Here is a 14,709-nt window from a genome sequence, read left to right as displayed (position 1 = left end):
TTAATCAAGAATTTTGACTCAATATATCACATTTTCGGTAGCAGCAAGGACATTGACTGCTAAAACACTTTTCAAAAAATCATAAGTCAGATAAACTATCTAATATAATTTATATGATTAAAAGAGTGTTTATCATTTAAATTATATCAGATAATCTTTTATTTCGTTTTATCATTTATGATCTTTTTAGAAAAAGATGGTTAGGAAAGCTGTTTAATCTTCTTCTAGAGGTTGTGAGCACCCTAATAATCTCCTTTTGTTGCGTTAGTGTCCAACCCGCACCTTGAAGAGTCTAAAAATAAAACCTTATTCAATTAAAATAATGTATTTTTTTTCAAACGCTAGTTTGACTTCACAATATCCCAGTGGGGATGGGGCGTAAAAAAGACGTCCTTTGGACGTTCAATTAGCATCGGTCCGTCCATTTAAATTTTAAAGGTCTTATCAAAATCTTTTTCGCGTCCAATAAATTTTCCGTCCAAAAAAGATCCAGAATGCTTTATTATATCAAAATAATATTAGTTAAATCACACAACATCAAGATTAACTTTTTTTTTTTAATTAAAAACGCATTTTTAATACAAATGTGGAAGGAACTTTCAAATGTAAAAGTTTTTTTATGGCATCTTGAATCAATAAATGAAAAGCGACTAATAAACAGGTTCATTCTAAGTTATATTTGTATATTTTTTGTAAATATTTAATCACTTAAGAATTGTGTTAATATTGATACAGATATTGAAAGAAATAGTTTAAAACTGAGTATATGATATACTATATATATTTATACTAATTATATAATTGGTTTTTGATATAGTGTATCAAGTGTAATACTTGGTATACTATATCAAGAACCAAGTTCTGACTATTTGAAAGATTTAGACATCGCAGAATATCAAGCAGAGTTATATTTTTTTAAAAGGAAAACCTAACAATGATACAGAGAATTTATCGTGATAAATCAATAGAATTCAATATCTCTAATTGACAACTTTTAGATTGTGCTATTCAAATTAATTGGACCATTGTGCATTAATTTATAAACTTCTTGAAATATTACAAAATCAAGGTTTGGAACTTCGCGAAGATGTAAGAAAAATTTTAAAAAACACCTATAGGTATAACTAAGTTATACCTATAGGTAATTTTAAAGTTTTCCCTGCATCTTCGAGATAAGCGGTTTTTAACTGTTCCTGAAAAGTGTTGTGGTAATTATTCTTATTTTGAAATACAAGCAAGTATTAAGAACAATTTCTTTTTTTGAATTTCATTATTGATGGTTTACCTTTATTTAAATTTTCTAGTAAACAATTGTGGCCAATATTAGCTTGCTTTGACTATTTTAATATTTGTGTTGTTGGCATTTATTTTGATAAAACCAAGCCTTATTCAGTAACTAAATACCTATTTTTTTCTTTGAGTTAAGACAATAATACAAAATGGTTTTCTATACAACAAAATATATAAATGTTACATTTATACTTTTTGTGTTATGTATTACATTACTTATCTGTAAAGTCTTTCTTTTGTGCGATGTTCCAGCTAGATCGTTTTTAAATCTCATAATAGTTACAACTTTTGTGAAAAGTGTTCCGTTTATGAAACTTATAAATGAATAATTGTGTTTAATAAGGAAATTTTCTACCCACCTTTCTCTTATATAAATCAAATGTTACGACTGATTTAATTTTTTAAATTAACCTCATTTGTTAGTCACTTATCCTACTCCTATCCTACTTTGAAATTTGAATCTTTTCCAAAAAAAATTACACAAAAGAATAAAGACATTAGTTGTACAAGGCATGTCAAAGTCTGCTTTAAATAATTCTTTTGAAGATAGATGTAATTAATTTCTCTTTTGTATTTATCGTTTTTTAAAAATTCCAAATAAATAATTATAAATAAAATCAATACTTATATTTAGTATTTAATAAAATTTATTTTTTAGTAACTTATCTAACTTCAAATTAGAATGAGAAAAATGTATTTAAAGATAGAAGTGAGTTAATATTTTTTTCTATATAAATGAATTTTTAATAGATCAATGGTTTTAGTTTTAATATTAAGTAAAAATACATAACACAGCAAACATTTAAAGAGGAATTTCAGTTGACCTGTATAGGCATTTTAGGTGGTTGCAGTTTTGGTCATCATATACTTGATGAAACATAAGTGACAGCAGCCAAAAATGGATAACAGGAATAACTACCATATCACTTGTTAGAGTGTTATCGGCTGGCCATTTAAATAATTTACTAAATAAACAATATAGATATTAGAGATAATAGAGTTAAACTCCACTTAACTGCTCAAAATGCCTATACAGGTCTACTGCAAATCTACGACAGCAATGTTTGCTTAGAAAGTTTCGATATGTAGTCATTTATTTATTGACATATATTTTCAGGGTTCTTATCCTCTTTAAAAACCTTAAATATCTTTGGAAAAAAAATCCTTATTAAAAGTCCTTAAATAACCTTAAAATAGTTAAAGTTTGACTGCTCTCCTTAATTTACTTTTCTATAAACTTTAATTTTCTTATTAATTAAAGTTTTATCTATATATATGTATTGGTCAAATACATGTTTGCATTTAGTAATATTACGCAACCTTTTTGTTTTGTATTTCAAAAACCCATATTGCATTTATATGTATTTAAATATGCATGTATTTAGAAATTTTATTTCATTAAATGTGTTTAATCCTAAACTTGATTTTTATTTTTGCATTTGTTTTTAAAAAAATAGAACAATGTTTCTTGGCTATAGTTTACTTTATGTAATGGTTTATGTAATAAAGTTTATTTTATAAATAAGTAAAAACTTCTACTATGTATGTAACTCTATTTATTGAGTTAATTTTTATACAATATTTCAAGGGAGTTACCAAGTATAGAATATATATAGTATATATAAGTATAGTATCGTACAAATAGTTTATTTTATGTAATATGCTTAATAAATTTTTATAAGCAACAGCTTCTTTAATTCATTGAGCTCCTTCAAAATTTGAAAGTCTGTGATTCAAAATTTTGCTTTTCCCAAAAAAAAGTTCAAGAAAATATATGAAGTCAATTATAAATCTTTAAGTTTTACAAAGAATAATGTAAGTAATATTTTTTCTTGTAATGATTACCTTGGAAGTTATTTTAACTATATAGGTTTCTTCTTCTTTATAACTTTATTTCTTTAATACTCCACAATACTCAAAATAGCTACCTAGTCAGTTCAGGAAGAAAAGTAGAGCATTTGAGATTTTGCTTTTGAAGGATGAAATTAATAAAATTTTAAGTTAGTTGTTTACATATATATATATATATATATATATATATATATATATATATATATATATATATATATATATATATATATATATATATATATATATATATATATATATATATATATATTAATATATATATATATATATAGGCTCATTTAATTACTTAAGTAAAGAATGATGAAATATAAAAAACGTTTAAAGTTGAAAATTGTTTTTATCTCTACTAGTCCAATTCTATTGCTGAGTTTTTTGAATGTGATCAACCACTTTGCGATACAAATATTGCAAAAAAAGTGGTTTGTTTTTTATTATGGTTGAAGGTTTCTTGAGAAGGGCATGCTTTCAAAGTGAGTATATTTTTTCTATAAAAAGAGCATTTTAAATACCAATATTTTTATATATGTATGTGTATGCGTGTGATATATGTTTGTGTGTGCGCATTTTATATATATATATATAAATATATATATATATTTGTATATATATATATATATATATATATATATATATATATATATATACATATATATATATATATATATATATATATATATATATATATATATATATATGCCTATATATATATGCATATATATATATATATATATGCATATATATATGCATATATAAATATATCAATATATATATATATATATATACATATATATATATATATATATATATATATGTATATATATATATTTATATCAATATATATATATATATATATATATATATCAATATATATATATATATAACAATATAGATATATATATATATATATATATATATATAACAATATAGATATATACATATATATATATATATATATTTACATATATATATATATATATATATATATATATATACATATATATATATATATATATATATATATATATATATATATATATATATATATATATATATATATATATATATATATATATATATATATATATATATATATATATATATATGTATATATCTATATTGTTATATATATATATATATATATATATATATATATATATATATATATATATTGATAGATATCAATATCTATTTCGTCATAAAGTGTATTATAAATGTTCTCTTTATTCCTTTCCCCTTTATTTTTACATACTTATTTTTACATATTTTTTTTAGGTTTAAATTGTTTATCTGAAAATAAGATTTTTAAAATGATTTTTAAAAGGTGAATGACGTCAAATGTTTGATTAGTCGATTCTTGGAAATTAACAAGTGGATGAAGGTGTCTAAAAACTTCTGATATATAAAAAACACAATTATGTTATTAAAAAGTTTAATCTAATTTTTGTTTTCTACTTATTCTCAAAAGATTATTTGAAACCATAAATTTTAACCTTACCTATGAATAAAGTCATGTAAAAACACGTATTTTAGACGTCAAAATGAGGACAACTAAATTAGGTTATTTAAAACGTAAATTGGCGTTTCCATTTAGCACTAGTTCTGAACGTCATAAATTCACGACTTTTAGACGTCTAAAAAATACGTCTTTATTCCGTCCTAAAAAGACTGTTTAAAAATGGTTTAGTCCTATATATCGTTGCTAAATTTTTTGATATTTTATTTTCAATACTTTTTATATGTAAACTCCAACGTTAATGTTCATCTAAGTTTACGCCTAGAAAGTTTAATTAGATTTCTCTTTTAATGTTAGTGTTATTGATTATTAGATTAGGCAATTTGATGGGAATATTTTTTGATTTATTCACTTTGTGGAACAAAATAAATTGGTTTTATCCTAATCTAGAGAAAGTTTATTACTTTTGAATCACTCATTATCTTTTCCGTAATTCAAATATTTTTTCAAATAATTGTTCGTTAGTTGTTTCAAATAGTGTATTAATATCACTGTGGGAATAAAAAAGATTGGAGTCATCTGCAAAATGAATACAATTTAATAGGTCTGTTGCTAAATCATTAATATACAATAGGAACAACAGTGGTCCTAAAATAGAGCCCTGGGGAACACCACAAGTTACGGCAATCAGAAATGTTTGTTTTTGTTTATACACTATAAATGGACCTTTCCCATAAATCGGCAACTGCGCAATGCATTGTGGTAGTTGTATTCATTTAAATCAAAACAATCCGATTAAAGTATTAGGAATTAAATATTATTATAATGATTAGTTCTTTTAATGCTAATTTAGAAAATAAAATTGATGCTAGTTCTTTTCAGAACTCTTGCCAGGCATCTCAAGCTATGTTTCGGGAACTTAAGCATGATGAGCTTATTGCTGTTGACGAAGAAGAATCTATAAACAAGAGTATATCAACTTGGTCAAGAGACATTTCACTTTTACCAAATATATCTCACAATTTTATCAAGAAATATCTTGTTAATGATACTATACATATTGATAATTGTAAAAAAGGAGCCAATAAACACCAAACTCTTGGCTATCGTTTATTTAAAGAAAACTATGTCAAAAATGTATGTGTTAAAGCGAATGTAACAGCATCCATAAATTTGTTTATTGTTAAGTCTAATGTTGCTGCTTCTATGAAACGTAAACAATACGAAGTTTTTATACACTTGTGCCAATCTACTGGTGAAATACTTTATTCGAAATGCCATTGTAAAGCTGGTGCGGGGGGCTGTTGTAAGCATGTTGCTGCATCATTATATCAACTAGTTGATTATAAAGAGTTAGACATTAAAGTGGTCCCAGAAACAGAAACATATACTGATGTTTTACAGATATGGAATGTACCAGGTGAACCATCCAACTCTGAAGCAATTTTGTTTTCAAACTTAAATTTTGAAAAAGCTGACGCTTTTAAAGACAAAAATAGTACTCGAAAAAGACCTTTAGTTTCAGGAACACGTAGATACCATTCATTACCAAATTGTTACGAAACCTCAACTTTACAACTTCAAACTCTTTGTAAAGGTTTAGAAAATCTCTGCCAGGGGACATATATATCTTCAATAATTCGTGATAATAACTTTCAGGCATGTTCCTTTTTTAATTCATCTCTGTCAACATTTATAGACAATGATATTGCAGAACCTTTTAGTAAAAAAGATGACCGATTGATTATTATTACTCTATTTGACAATTTAAAAAAGGTGATTGATTTAAGTTGTTTGTCTACTGAACAAAAAGCATTTGTAGAATTACATTTAATTGTTGATATTGAGGAAGCTAAAAATATTGAAGTCAATACAGTTAAACAATCTGAAAGTACATTATGGTATCAAGAAAGATGCAAACGATTGACAGCTTCAAATTTTGGTACTGTAATAAATAGGTGGAAAAAAATTTACCCTACATCAATTTTAAAAAAATGTTTACAAACAAAAAATATCAAAGCAGGAGAAAACTGTATGTGGGGAAAGGTTAATGAAGATATAGCAATAAAACTATATGAAAACATAACGAAGTCAAGTGTTACTCGATGTGGTTTTTTTATAAACCCAAAATGCCCTTGGTTGGGTTGTAGCCCTGATGGAGTAGTTTGCGCTGAAAAAGTACTTGAAGTGAAATGTCCTTCTTCAAAAAAACATTTAACAATTAAAGAAGCGTGTCAAGATAAAAACTTTTATTTGAAATTTAACGATGGTGCTCCAAAATTAAAAATAAACCATCCTTATTACTATCAGTGTCAAGGCGTTATGGCACTAACAGAAACTAAAACAATTGATTTTATTGTATACAAAGAAAAATCATTGCACATCGAAACAATAGAGTATGATGCGGAATTATGGAATACAATTATTTTTCCAGAGTTAACAGATTTTTATTTCAAATTTATGTCATCAGAAATATTTAAAGTAAAATAAACGTTTACAGAATATTTATAAAATGTTTCTTTTTTTGTCTGGTTACATTATTTGCTATCAGTTTTTATTAGAGGTTGCAGAAACGTAACTAAATAACAAACTATGACCCATATTTTGTTCATGTCAGCAGCCATTGAAAGTGGAAATGTGTTTTGTAATATTCTGTAGTTTTTGATTCTTGCAATTGCACGTTCGACATGAATTTGCACAGATGCAATTCGTCTTGTTTCTAATTCTTTTTCCAATGTAAGTTGAAAATCGCCTTCAAGAAATGGTGGTATGTTGAGACTAATTCCTTTTGGTAAGTCATTTACGATATCGAAACCTCTATCAGCCATCAGGCTATCACCTTTTTCTAATAATTTTAGTATGCCACAGTGATTTGTTATCTGTTTATCACTTGATCTTCCAGCATATAAATCAGATACAAATGTAATGGCACCACTCGGTGCAATACCAATCAAACCCTTTGCTGTGTGATGATGTTTATATTTTGAAAACATAGCTGATTGAGTGCGATAGCTAGTTGGCATCACAGTAAATATTTCTGTACAGTCTATAATTACACGAGTATTAGGGTATACATCTTTAAAGCAGCTAGGCATTGTTTCATTAACTAGTTTTTTTGTTGGCCATATTGGAATTGATCTAAATTTTATGTGCAAAAAATCATACCAAGTAATTAATATCCTACTGGTAGTGCTTGATGAAATATTAAACCGTATTGCTAAATCTTCTATAGAAAAGGCGCAACGTAGTCGAATTAGCACCATGAAAAATTCCTCTTCAACGTTTAATATACGTGATCTTCCTCTTGTTTTAGATGAAGAATTTTCACTTAAATCGTCAGCAACAGTAGACATTGAACCCCAATAATTTAGTGAATATATTTCTGGTTCTAAAAACTTCATGACTACTTTAAATAGTTCAAAATTTTCAAAACCTGTGTAAAATTTGAAATGTTCTTTGTTATGTTTAAACCTTTCAATTGTAAATTGTGATAGAAGTATTTTGTCATTGAGCTTACATATAGCTTCTTTTTGAGTGTTTTCTAACGCTTGTTTTTCTTTTATAATGTCCTCAATTTGATCTTTAAGAATTTTATTTTCTTGTTTTAATGTTTCTTCGCAGCTTAAAACAGGTGTCGATAGTTCTTCACTATAAGGTATTTGTATTGTTTTATGTATTAAACCAAGGCTATTTTTGGTTTTCCTTGGTACACGAGCAGTTAGCTTAACTGTTTTTGGAATAATTGTTGGAACATTATTCATATAAGTTTTTTTGTTCCCTTGAAAGTGTGCTGAACAAACTCTGTGTGAAGAAGAAGGACTAAAGTCTTTTCTGCTAATTTTGGCTAACCATAACTTTCTTAACACTTTTTCCTTGGGTATAACATAAAATGATAAGTTTTTATTACGCTTAGAATTATTAAAACAATTTGGTACACAACAAGTACATCCACCACTTGTTGAACTGAAGTCAACTTCACTGTGTTCAACTTCTCTCAGTGAGATCGAATTCTGTGAAAAGAGTGAAGTTAAACTTTGTGAAAAGAGTGGTTCACTGTTTTCGCAAAGTTCAACTTCTCCGTTAAAAGTGAGTTCACCTTCAGTAATTTCACTATCATCTTCACTGTTTTCATAAAGTTCAATTTCACTGTTTTCACAAAGTTCAATCTCACTGTTTTCACATAATTGAACATCACTGTTAAAATTTATTAGGCTTTTCGACATTTGTTTTGATTTAAATGAATACAACTACCACAATGCATTGCGTTTTTGCCGATTTATGGGAAAGGTCCATTGTTTTCTATCGGTCAAATAGCTTTTGAACCAAAGTAAATTATTATTTTTTACACGATAGCGTTCAAGTTTTTTTATCTGTATATTATGATTAACGGTATCGAATGCTTTTGACAGATCAATGAAAATTCATAAGGTAAAATAGTTACTACTGAATGCACTTGATATTTGATTTACTAGTTCAATCACCGCATGCTCCGTTGAATTTTTTTTTTGAAACCAAATTGTTTTGAATACAGCATGTCGTTTTCTGATAAGTGATTGAAAAGCCTATTGTACATTATTCTCTTAAGTAATTTTGAAAAACAAAGTAAAATAGAAATGGGCCTATAATTAAAGATTTTGAGTCATCTCCGGATTTAAATATTGGCATGATTCGTGCAATTTTTAGCTTTTCAGGGACGATAACTGCTTTAAGTGAAAGATTAAATATATGAAATAACGAGTGTTCTATTATATTATATACTGATTTTACAACATTGACGTTAATTTTATCAAATCCAGCACTTTTGTTAGTTTCAAGGTAAAAAAAGGCGGTTTGCTATTCAATTAGTTATAAATTAGGTTCATCCATAACTTTATCGTAATTTTTTAAATAAGATTCAAATGGTGTTGAATTCATAGAAATTTTTAATGTAAAAATTGGACCAGCATTAGTAAAGAAGCTGTTTAGTTTTTTGGAACTATCATAAATTGTGTTTTTATTAATTGTTATTTTTTTTTTGACAGAATGTTTTTCGCATAATTATTTTTTCGATCATTTCTTAAATTACACTTTATTTTTTTGAGTGTTTCCGGTGGCATTACTTAATAGTTTTGCATAATAAAGCTTTTTTGAGTTTGTTTTTGTTTTTTCAAATATATTTTTATAAACTATATATGTCATTTCGTTTTGATAAGTTTTTTTTTTTTCAAATACTTATCATATAACTTTTGCTTTATTTTTAAAGATTTTGGTAACCAGTAAGGCATCCATGGAGTTAAAACAGTTTTAGTTTTTACAATAATTTTTTTTTCAGGAAATGCTTGATCATATTGCTTGCAGAATTGATTTAAAAATGGATTATATGCGTTGTTAACTTCATGTGACTGAAATACCAGATTCCAGTCAACGTTGTCTTCTAAAAGATTTTGAAGTTGTTTTACCGAGTTTTCATTTGTTTGTTGCCTAAATATAATTGAGAAGGAATACTGTTAAATAATATATTGCTAGTTACTAGGAATGTTGGGAAATGATCCATAAGTCAGTTTTGATTATGTCTGTGTAAAGACGGTTATTATGATGGTTATTAGTTAATATCAAGAAAAGTAGAAGAGTTGTTGGTCACTCTCGTTGGCTTGTTTATTGTCGGAATTAAATTATTTTGAAGAAGAGTGTTTATAAAGTTGTTAACATTATTACTGAAAGCATGATTTTATAGGTCAATGTTAAATTCTCCAACTAAGTAGGCATGACTTCGGGTTTTATTTATATTTGTTAAGAATGATTTAAGATGAGTTTTAAATTTTTTTAAGCTAGTAGATGGAGGTCTATATGTGGCATTTATAACTATTTTTTTTTTGTGCTTTTATTAATTAATTCAATGCATAATGACTCACAACCTTTTTCATTTACACAGAGATCGTGACGTAAATTTTAACTAATTGAGTTGTAAACAAAAATACATACACCCCCACCAACACCTAAACCACGTGGTTGGTGAGCTGATGAGTTATTAATTAGTTCAAATTGGGCATTTGTTTCACCACGCTTACACCACGTTTCCGTTAGACAAATAATTTTAAAATCGTGTTTTAATTCATTCAACAAAAACCTAAGATTTTCAAAATTTTGATTTAAACTTCGAATATATTAATGTTTAAAATTGAAAAACTATTTTTAGTTTTTTGAAGATATTGAGAAGATTCAATGTATAGTATTGGCTTTCAAATATTTTTTGATTAAAGTTATTTGAGTCATCGACGTCACTGAGTGCGACATTTTCATCTAGAAATTTAATTATAAAGTTTTTCTCCATTTTAAAGTAACACATATGTGACGCATCTGACCAAAACCAGCCCGATGTCGCGTTATGTTATATTAAGAAAACCATCAAAACATCTCAAAAATTCAATTTTTATCATTATTTATTTTTTTGCATAATTGTTTACATAATAAACTTTTCTTTGCTATTCAAATTTAACTTGTAATAAAAAATAATTTTTTGATGGTTATTTTGGTGATTTTTGTGAGACTATTGTCTTAAAATTTCTGTGATTACTCATTAAATTGGTCCACTTTCAGTAATAAACATGACTGCCTAGCGCAACAATAACCTTGACATTTTGGTATGGTTAGAAAGCTGACCTCTTTAGCTATTCAATGGTGTACACGTGTTTCTTTGTCTCATTTGAAATTTGACCAATCAGAGCAATTTTTATAAGCCACCACGTGTATACAAACTTGGCAAGCGTTGCTATTACGTGGTTTCCATTATATTTTGATCAATTCTATTGGACAAGAACTTATAAACTTATAAGACAGGGTGCGCAACCTTTTGTACCACCAGGACTTTCATTACAGCGGCAATGGTATTTGTACAATCATATTCGTGAATATGTCAAGGATTCATTGCAAGATGTCGTTTGTCCGTTACCAAATTCTGGTGCTCCAATAATTTCTCGCGATGACTATTTTCAGTCGATGACTTCCGTACCTCTGGACCACGACAGCGATACCGATGACTACGAAGTTTTGACAGAGGTACAAAGTACAAGAGGACGTTCAAGAAAACGATCAAAACAAGACAATGAATCTGGTAAAAAACAAAAAACTGTCAATGAGACGCGACCTAGAGGTCGAGGTCGGGGTCGTGGTGCACGAGGGCGTGGTTTAGACTTTTAACTGTTTTTTTTATTTTTGTTTTAAACTTTTAATGTTTGTTTCAACTCTTCACTTTTTACTCTGTTATGCTTGCTTTTAAACCAGCACATGAAATTTTTTATAAACAACATTTAGGTATTTTTTTTGCTTTAAATATTGTCAATAGATTTGAAAATCTAAAAATTAAAAAATTGATAATAATTTAATTTTCTCGATGTACTAAAAGTGTTATAATTTAAAAAGTAATCAAGCTACTGTAATAATTTTTTCAGGACTTGATGCTCATAACTTTGACTAGGGTCAAGCTGGAGCAATAATTTTTGCATCATTTTAAAGCAGAATATTATAACTTTTCAAATATGTATCACACTTAAAACTTAAAATTTTATACATGTGACTGGTTTTGGTCAGATGGGTCACATATATAAATTAACGCAAAATAGTTAATAAAATAGTTAGCAATAGTTAAAAAAAAGTAATAAACCCTAACTCTTACTGGCACGAATTCGGGATTTCATTTGTTTTCTTAGACACCCACTCGCGTACAATCAGCTTATCATATGATATGTATGCAAATTTTCCCAGCTGCCGCTCAATTTTCATTTTTTCTCTAAGATCTTTTCTTATGAAGTTCGTTTCGAAGCAAAAATCTTTGTTTGTGTAGATATTTTCACCCTTTAATTTAGAAGAACTTTTTAAAATTTCTACCTTATCTTTGTAGCCTAACAGCTTAATAATAATTGTGCATGGTGTTTTTGCATCTCGGCGTCAACTACGATGCGCTCGTTCAATTCTTGCATTTTCCACCCCTAGAGTCTCCTCAAAAAGTTTAATCACTTTCGTTAGAGTCTGTTGTTCAGACTAATTTATTATTTTCCCCACCTATAATAATATAAAAGTTTTTCTTTTTTTTAAATTGATTTTATTTTAAAATTTTAATTTAGAAATTAAAGGTTTTTTTAAAAACAAGAAATGAAATAACAGATTTAGTCAACAGAATACCTCTATGGATTATTTTCTGTTTCAAGTTGCAAAAGATGTCTTAAATCTTTATTTTGTTTTCCAAAAAAATATCGTACAATTAAAAGACCAAAATTTGTCTATATGATGCAAACTATTTGATCTCAGAAATTTAAATTTTCAAAACTCATTGAAAACTTCGCGGACATCATATCGGTAAGTTTACTAAAAAAAGTTTATATTATCGAACTGCAGTTCAAACTTCAGAGTACGCTACCCTAAAATAAGAGTAATCTACTGTTAAAAAACTTAGAGGATAGCGGCAGCTTTAAATGTTTCTTCAAGTTTTTATTATAATGTTAAAAAATTAGACCGCCCTTTTGTAGCAGTTCACACGCGCAGATATACATGTATATATATATATATATATATATATATATATATATATATATATATATATATATATATATATATATATATATATATATATATATAATGTTATTATTATATAATTATTATTAAATGTACATTTTTCGACAATAAACAATCATTTTACAAATCTTTTTGTAAAAATTAAAAATTAAATCTTTATATTCTGATAGAAGCAAGTAGAAGATAATGTGTCTTATCATCCTGCTTCTATGTTCGTACAAAATTCAATAAAGTTTTACGTATTAAGCTCCTAATAAATACGTTATATAAGTTTTATATGAATTAAAAATTTTGTAAATGTTACAAGTAGTAAAGATATTATAACATATTACAGTTCATAAAATATACTTAAGTTAAAAGAAGCATATAAACTTGTTAACAATTCAATATATAAGTGTTTTTAAAAATACAAAAGAATGTTTTTATTATTTAAATTTAATAAATATCATTTAACTATTCTTTTAAATAGTTCAATTGAAGTTATGTTTTTCATGTCATTATTCAGGATAAAGTTCCACAAACGTGGTCTTCGACATGTAATTGAGAAGTTTGATTTTTTAAGGGATGTTGAAGAGATAAGAAAATTGCCAATGAAATGTCTTGTAGAGTATTTGTGATTAATTGATTAAAGGTGAAATGAGGCTTAAAATATGTTAGAAGCACGTTTTTCTGAATTTTAAATATTTGATAGATGTTTAAGATGAAGACTTTGATAGATGTTTAGTTCATAAATATTTAAAACATTAATTTTTTTAGTAAAGGCTCGACGCATGCATATCTACCGGCATTCAAAGTTAACCGGCTCGCTTACAATCATTGCCTATAAATTTTTTTCAAAAAAGATGAATAAGTACTTGCCTTCGCTATACATTGCAAAAAATAGTGTGGCTATGAATAAATGAAAATTACAAGCTTTTTAAGTACATTATGTTCAAAAGGTGTTTTGTTTTGAAAAGGATCCCAAGGGCTTTTGGCATGTTGTTTTCCACTAATTGGATATGATTTTTCCAATTTAAATGATCGTCATATATTATACCAAGGATTTTGATTAAAGGAACTCTTTTTACTTTAATGTTGTTTATAAATAAATCAGGAAGTTTTAGGGGTATGTCATCAGTTTTCGAAGGTGTTGTGAACAGAATGTGTTTAGTTATATCAATGTTTACGGACAGTTTATTGGCTTTAACCAGTTATTGAGATTTATTAGCCCTGCGTTTACAGTAGAAAAAACAAACTTTAAATTAGATCCCGAAAAATTTAGTATCATCAGCAAAAAGAACCAATTAAGGAATTTAGAGGATAAGTAGATGTCATTAATATATAAGAGAAACAGCTGAGGACCAAGTATTGAGCCCTGATGGACACCACAACTAATAACTTCTAACTGCGTACAAGTTTAATCATACGTCACACATTGTTTACGATTTTGTAGTTAAGACTGTAGCCATTTTATATTAAAATTTTGAATTCCATAGTTTTTTTATTTATAGAGGAGATTTTGTGATCAACAATGTCAAAAGCCTTTGATAAATCAACTAAAACTCTAAGTG

At 26.8% G+C, this 14,709-nt stretch overlaps 1 protein-coding gene across 1 annotated transcript; it reads right to left on the bottom strand.

The window, feature by feature from the left end:
- Window positions 1-7,149: 7,149 nt before the first annotated feature.
- On the bottom strand, window positions 7,150-8,835 carry LOC136083087 (uncharacterized). Its single transcript, XM_065802493.1, has one exon. The coding sequence runs from the start codon at window positions 8,833-8,835 to the stop codon at window positions 7,150-7,152; it is 1,686 nt and encodes a 561-aa protein (XP_065658565.1).
- Between the last annotated feature and the right edge of the window lie 5,874 nt (window positions 8,836-14,709).

Source organism: Hydra vulgaris, chromosome 08, assembly GCF_038396675.1.
Source record: "Hydra vulgaris chromosome 08, alternate assembly HydraT2T_AEP".
Taxonomy (NCBI): Eukaryota; Metazoa; Cnidaria; class Hydrozoa; order Anthoathecata; family Hydridae; genus Hydra; species Hydra vulgaris.
The sequence above is the reverse complement of the archived record's forward strand: the minus strand, read 5'-3'. Positions and strand labels throughout refer to the sequence as shown.

Coding starts and splice junctions, on each gene's coding strand:
- LOC136083087 (XM_065802493.1), bottom strand. CDS start 8,835: ATGTCGAAAAGCCTAATAAATTTTAACAGTGATGTTCAATTATGTGAA.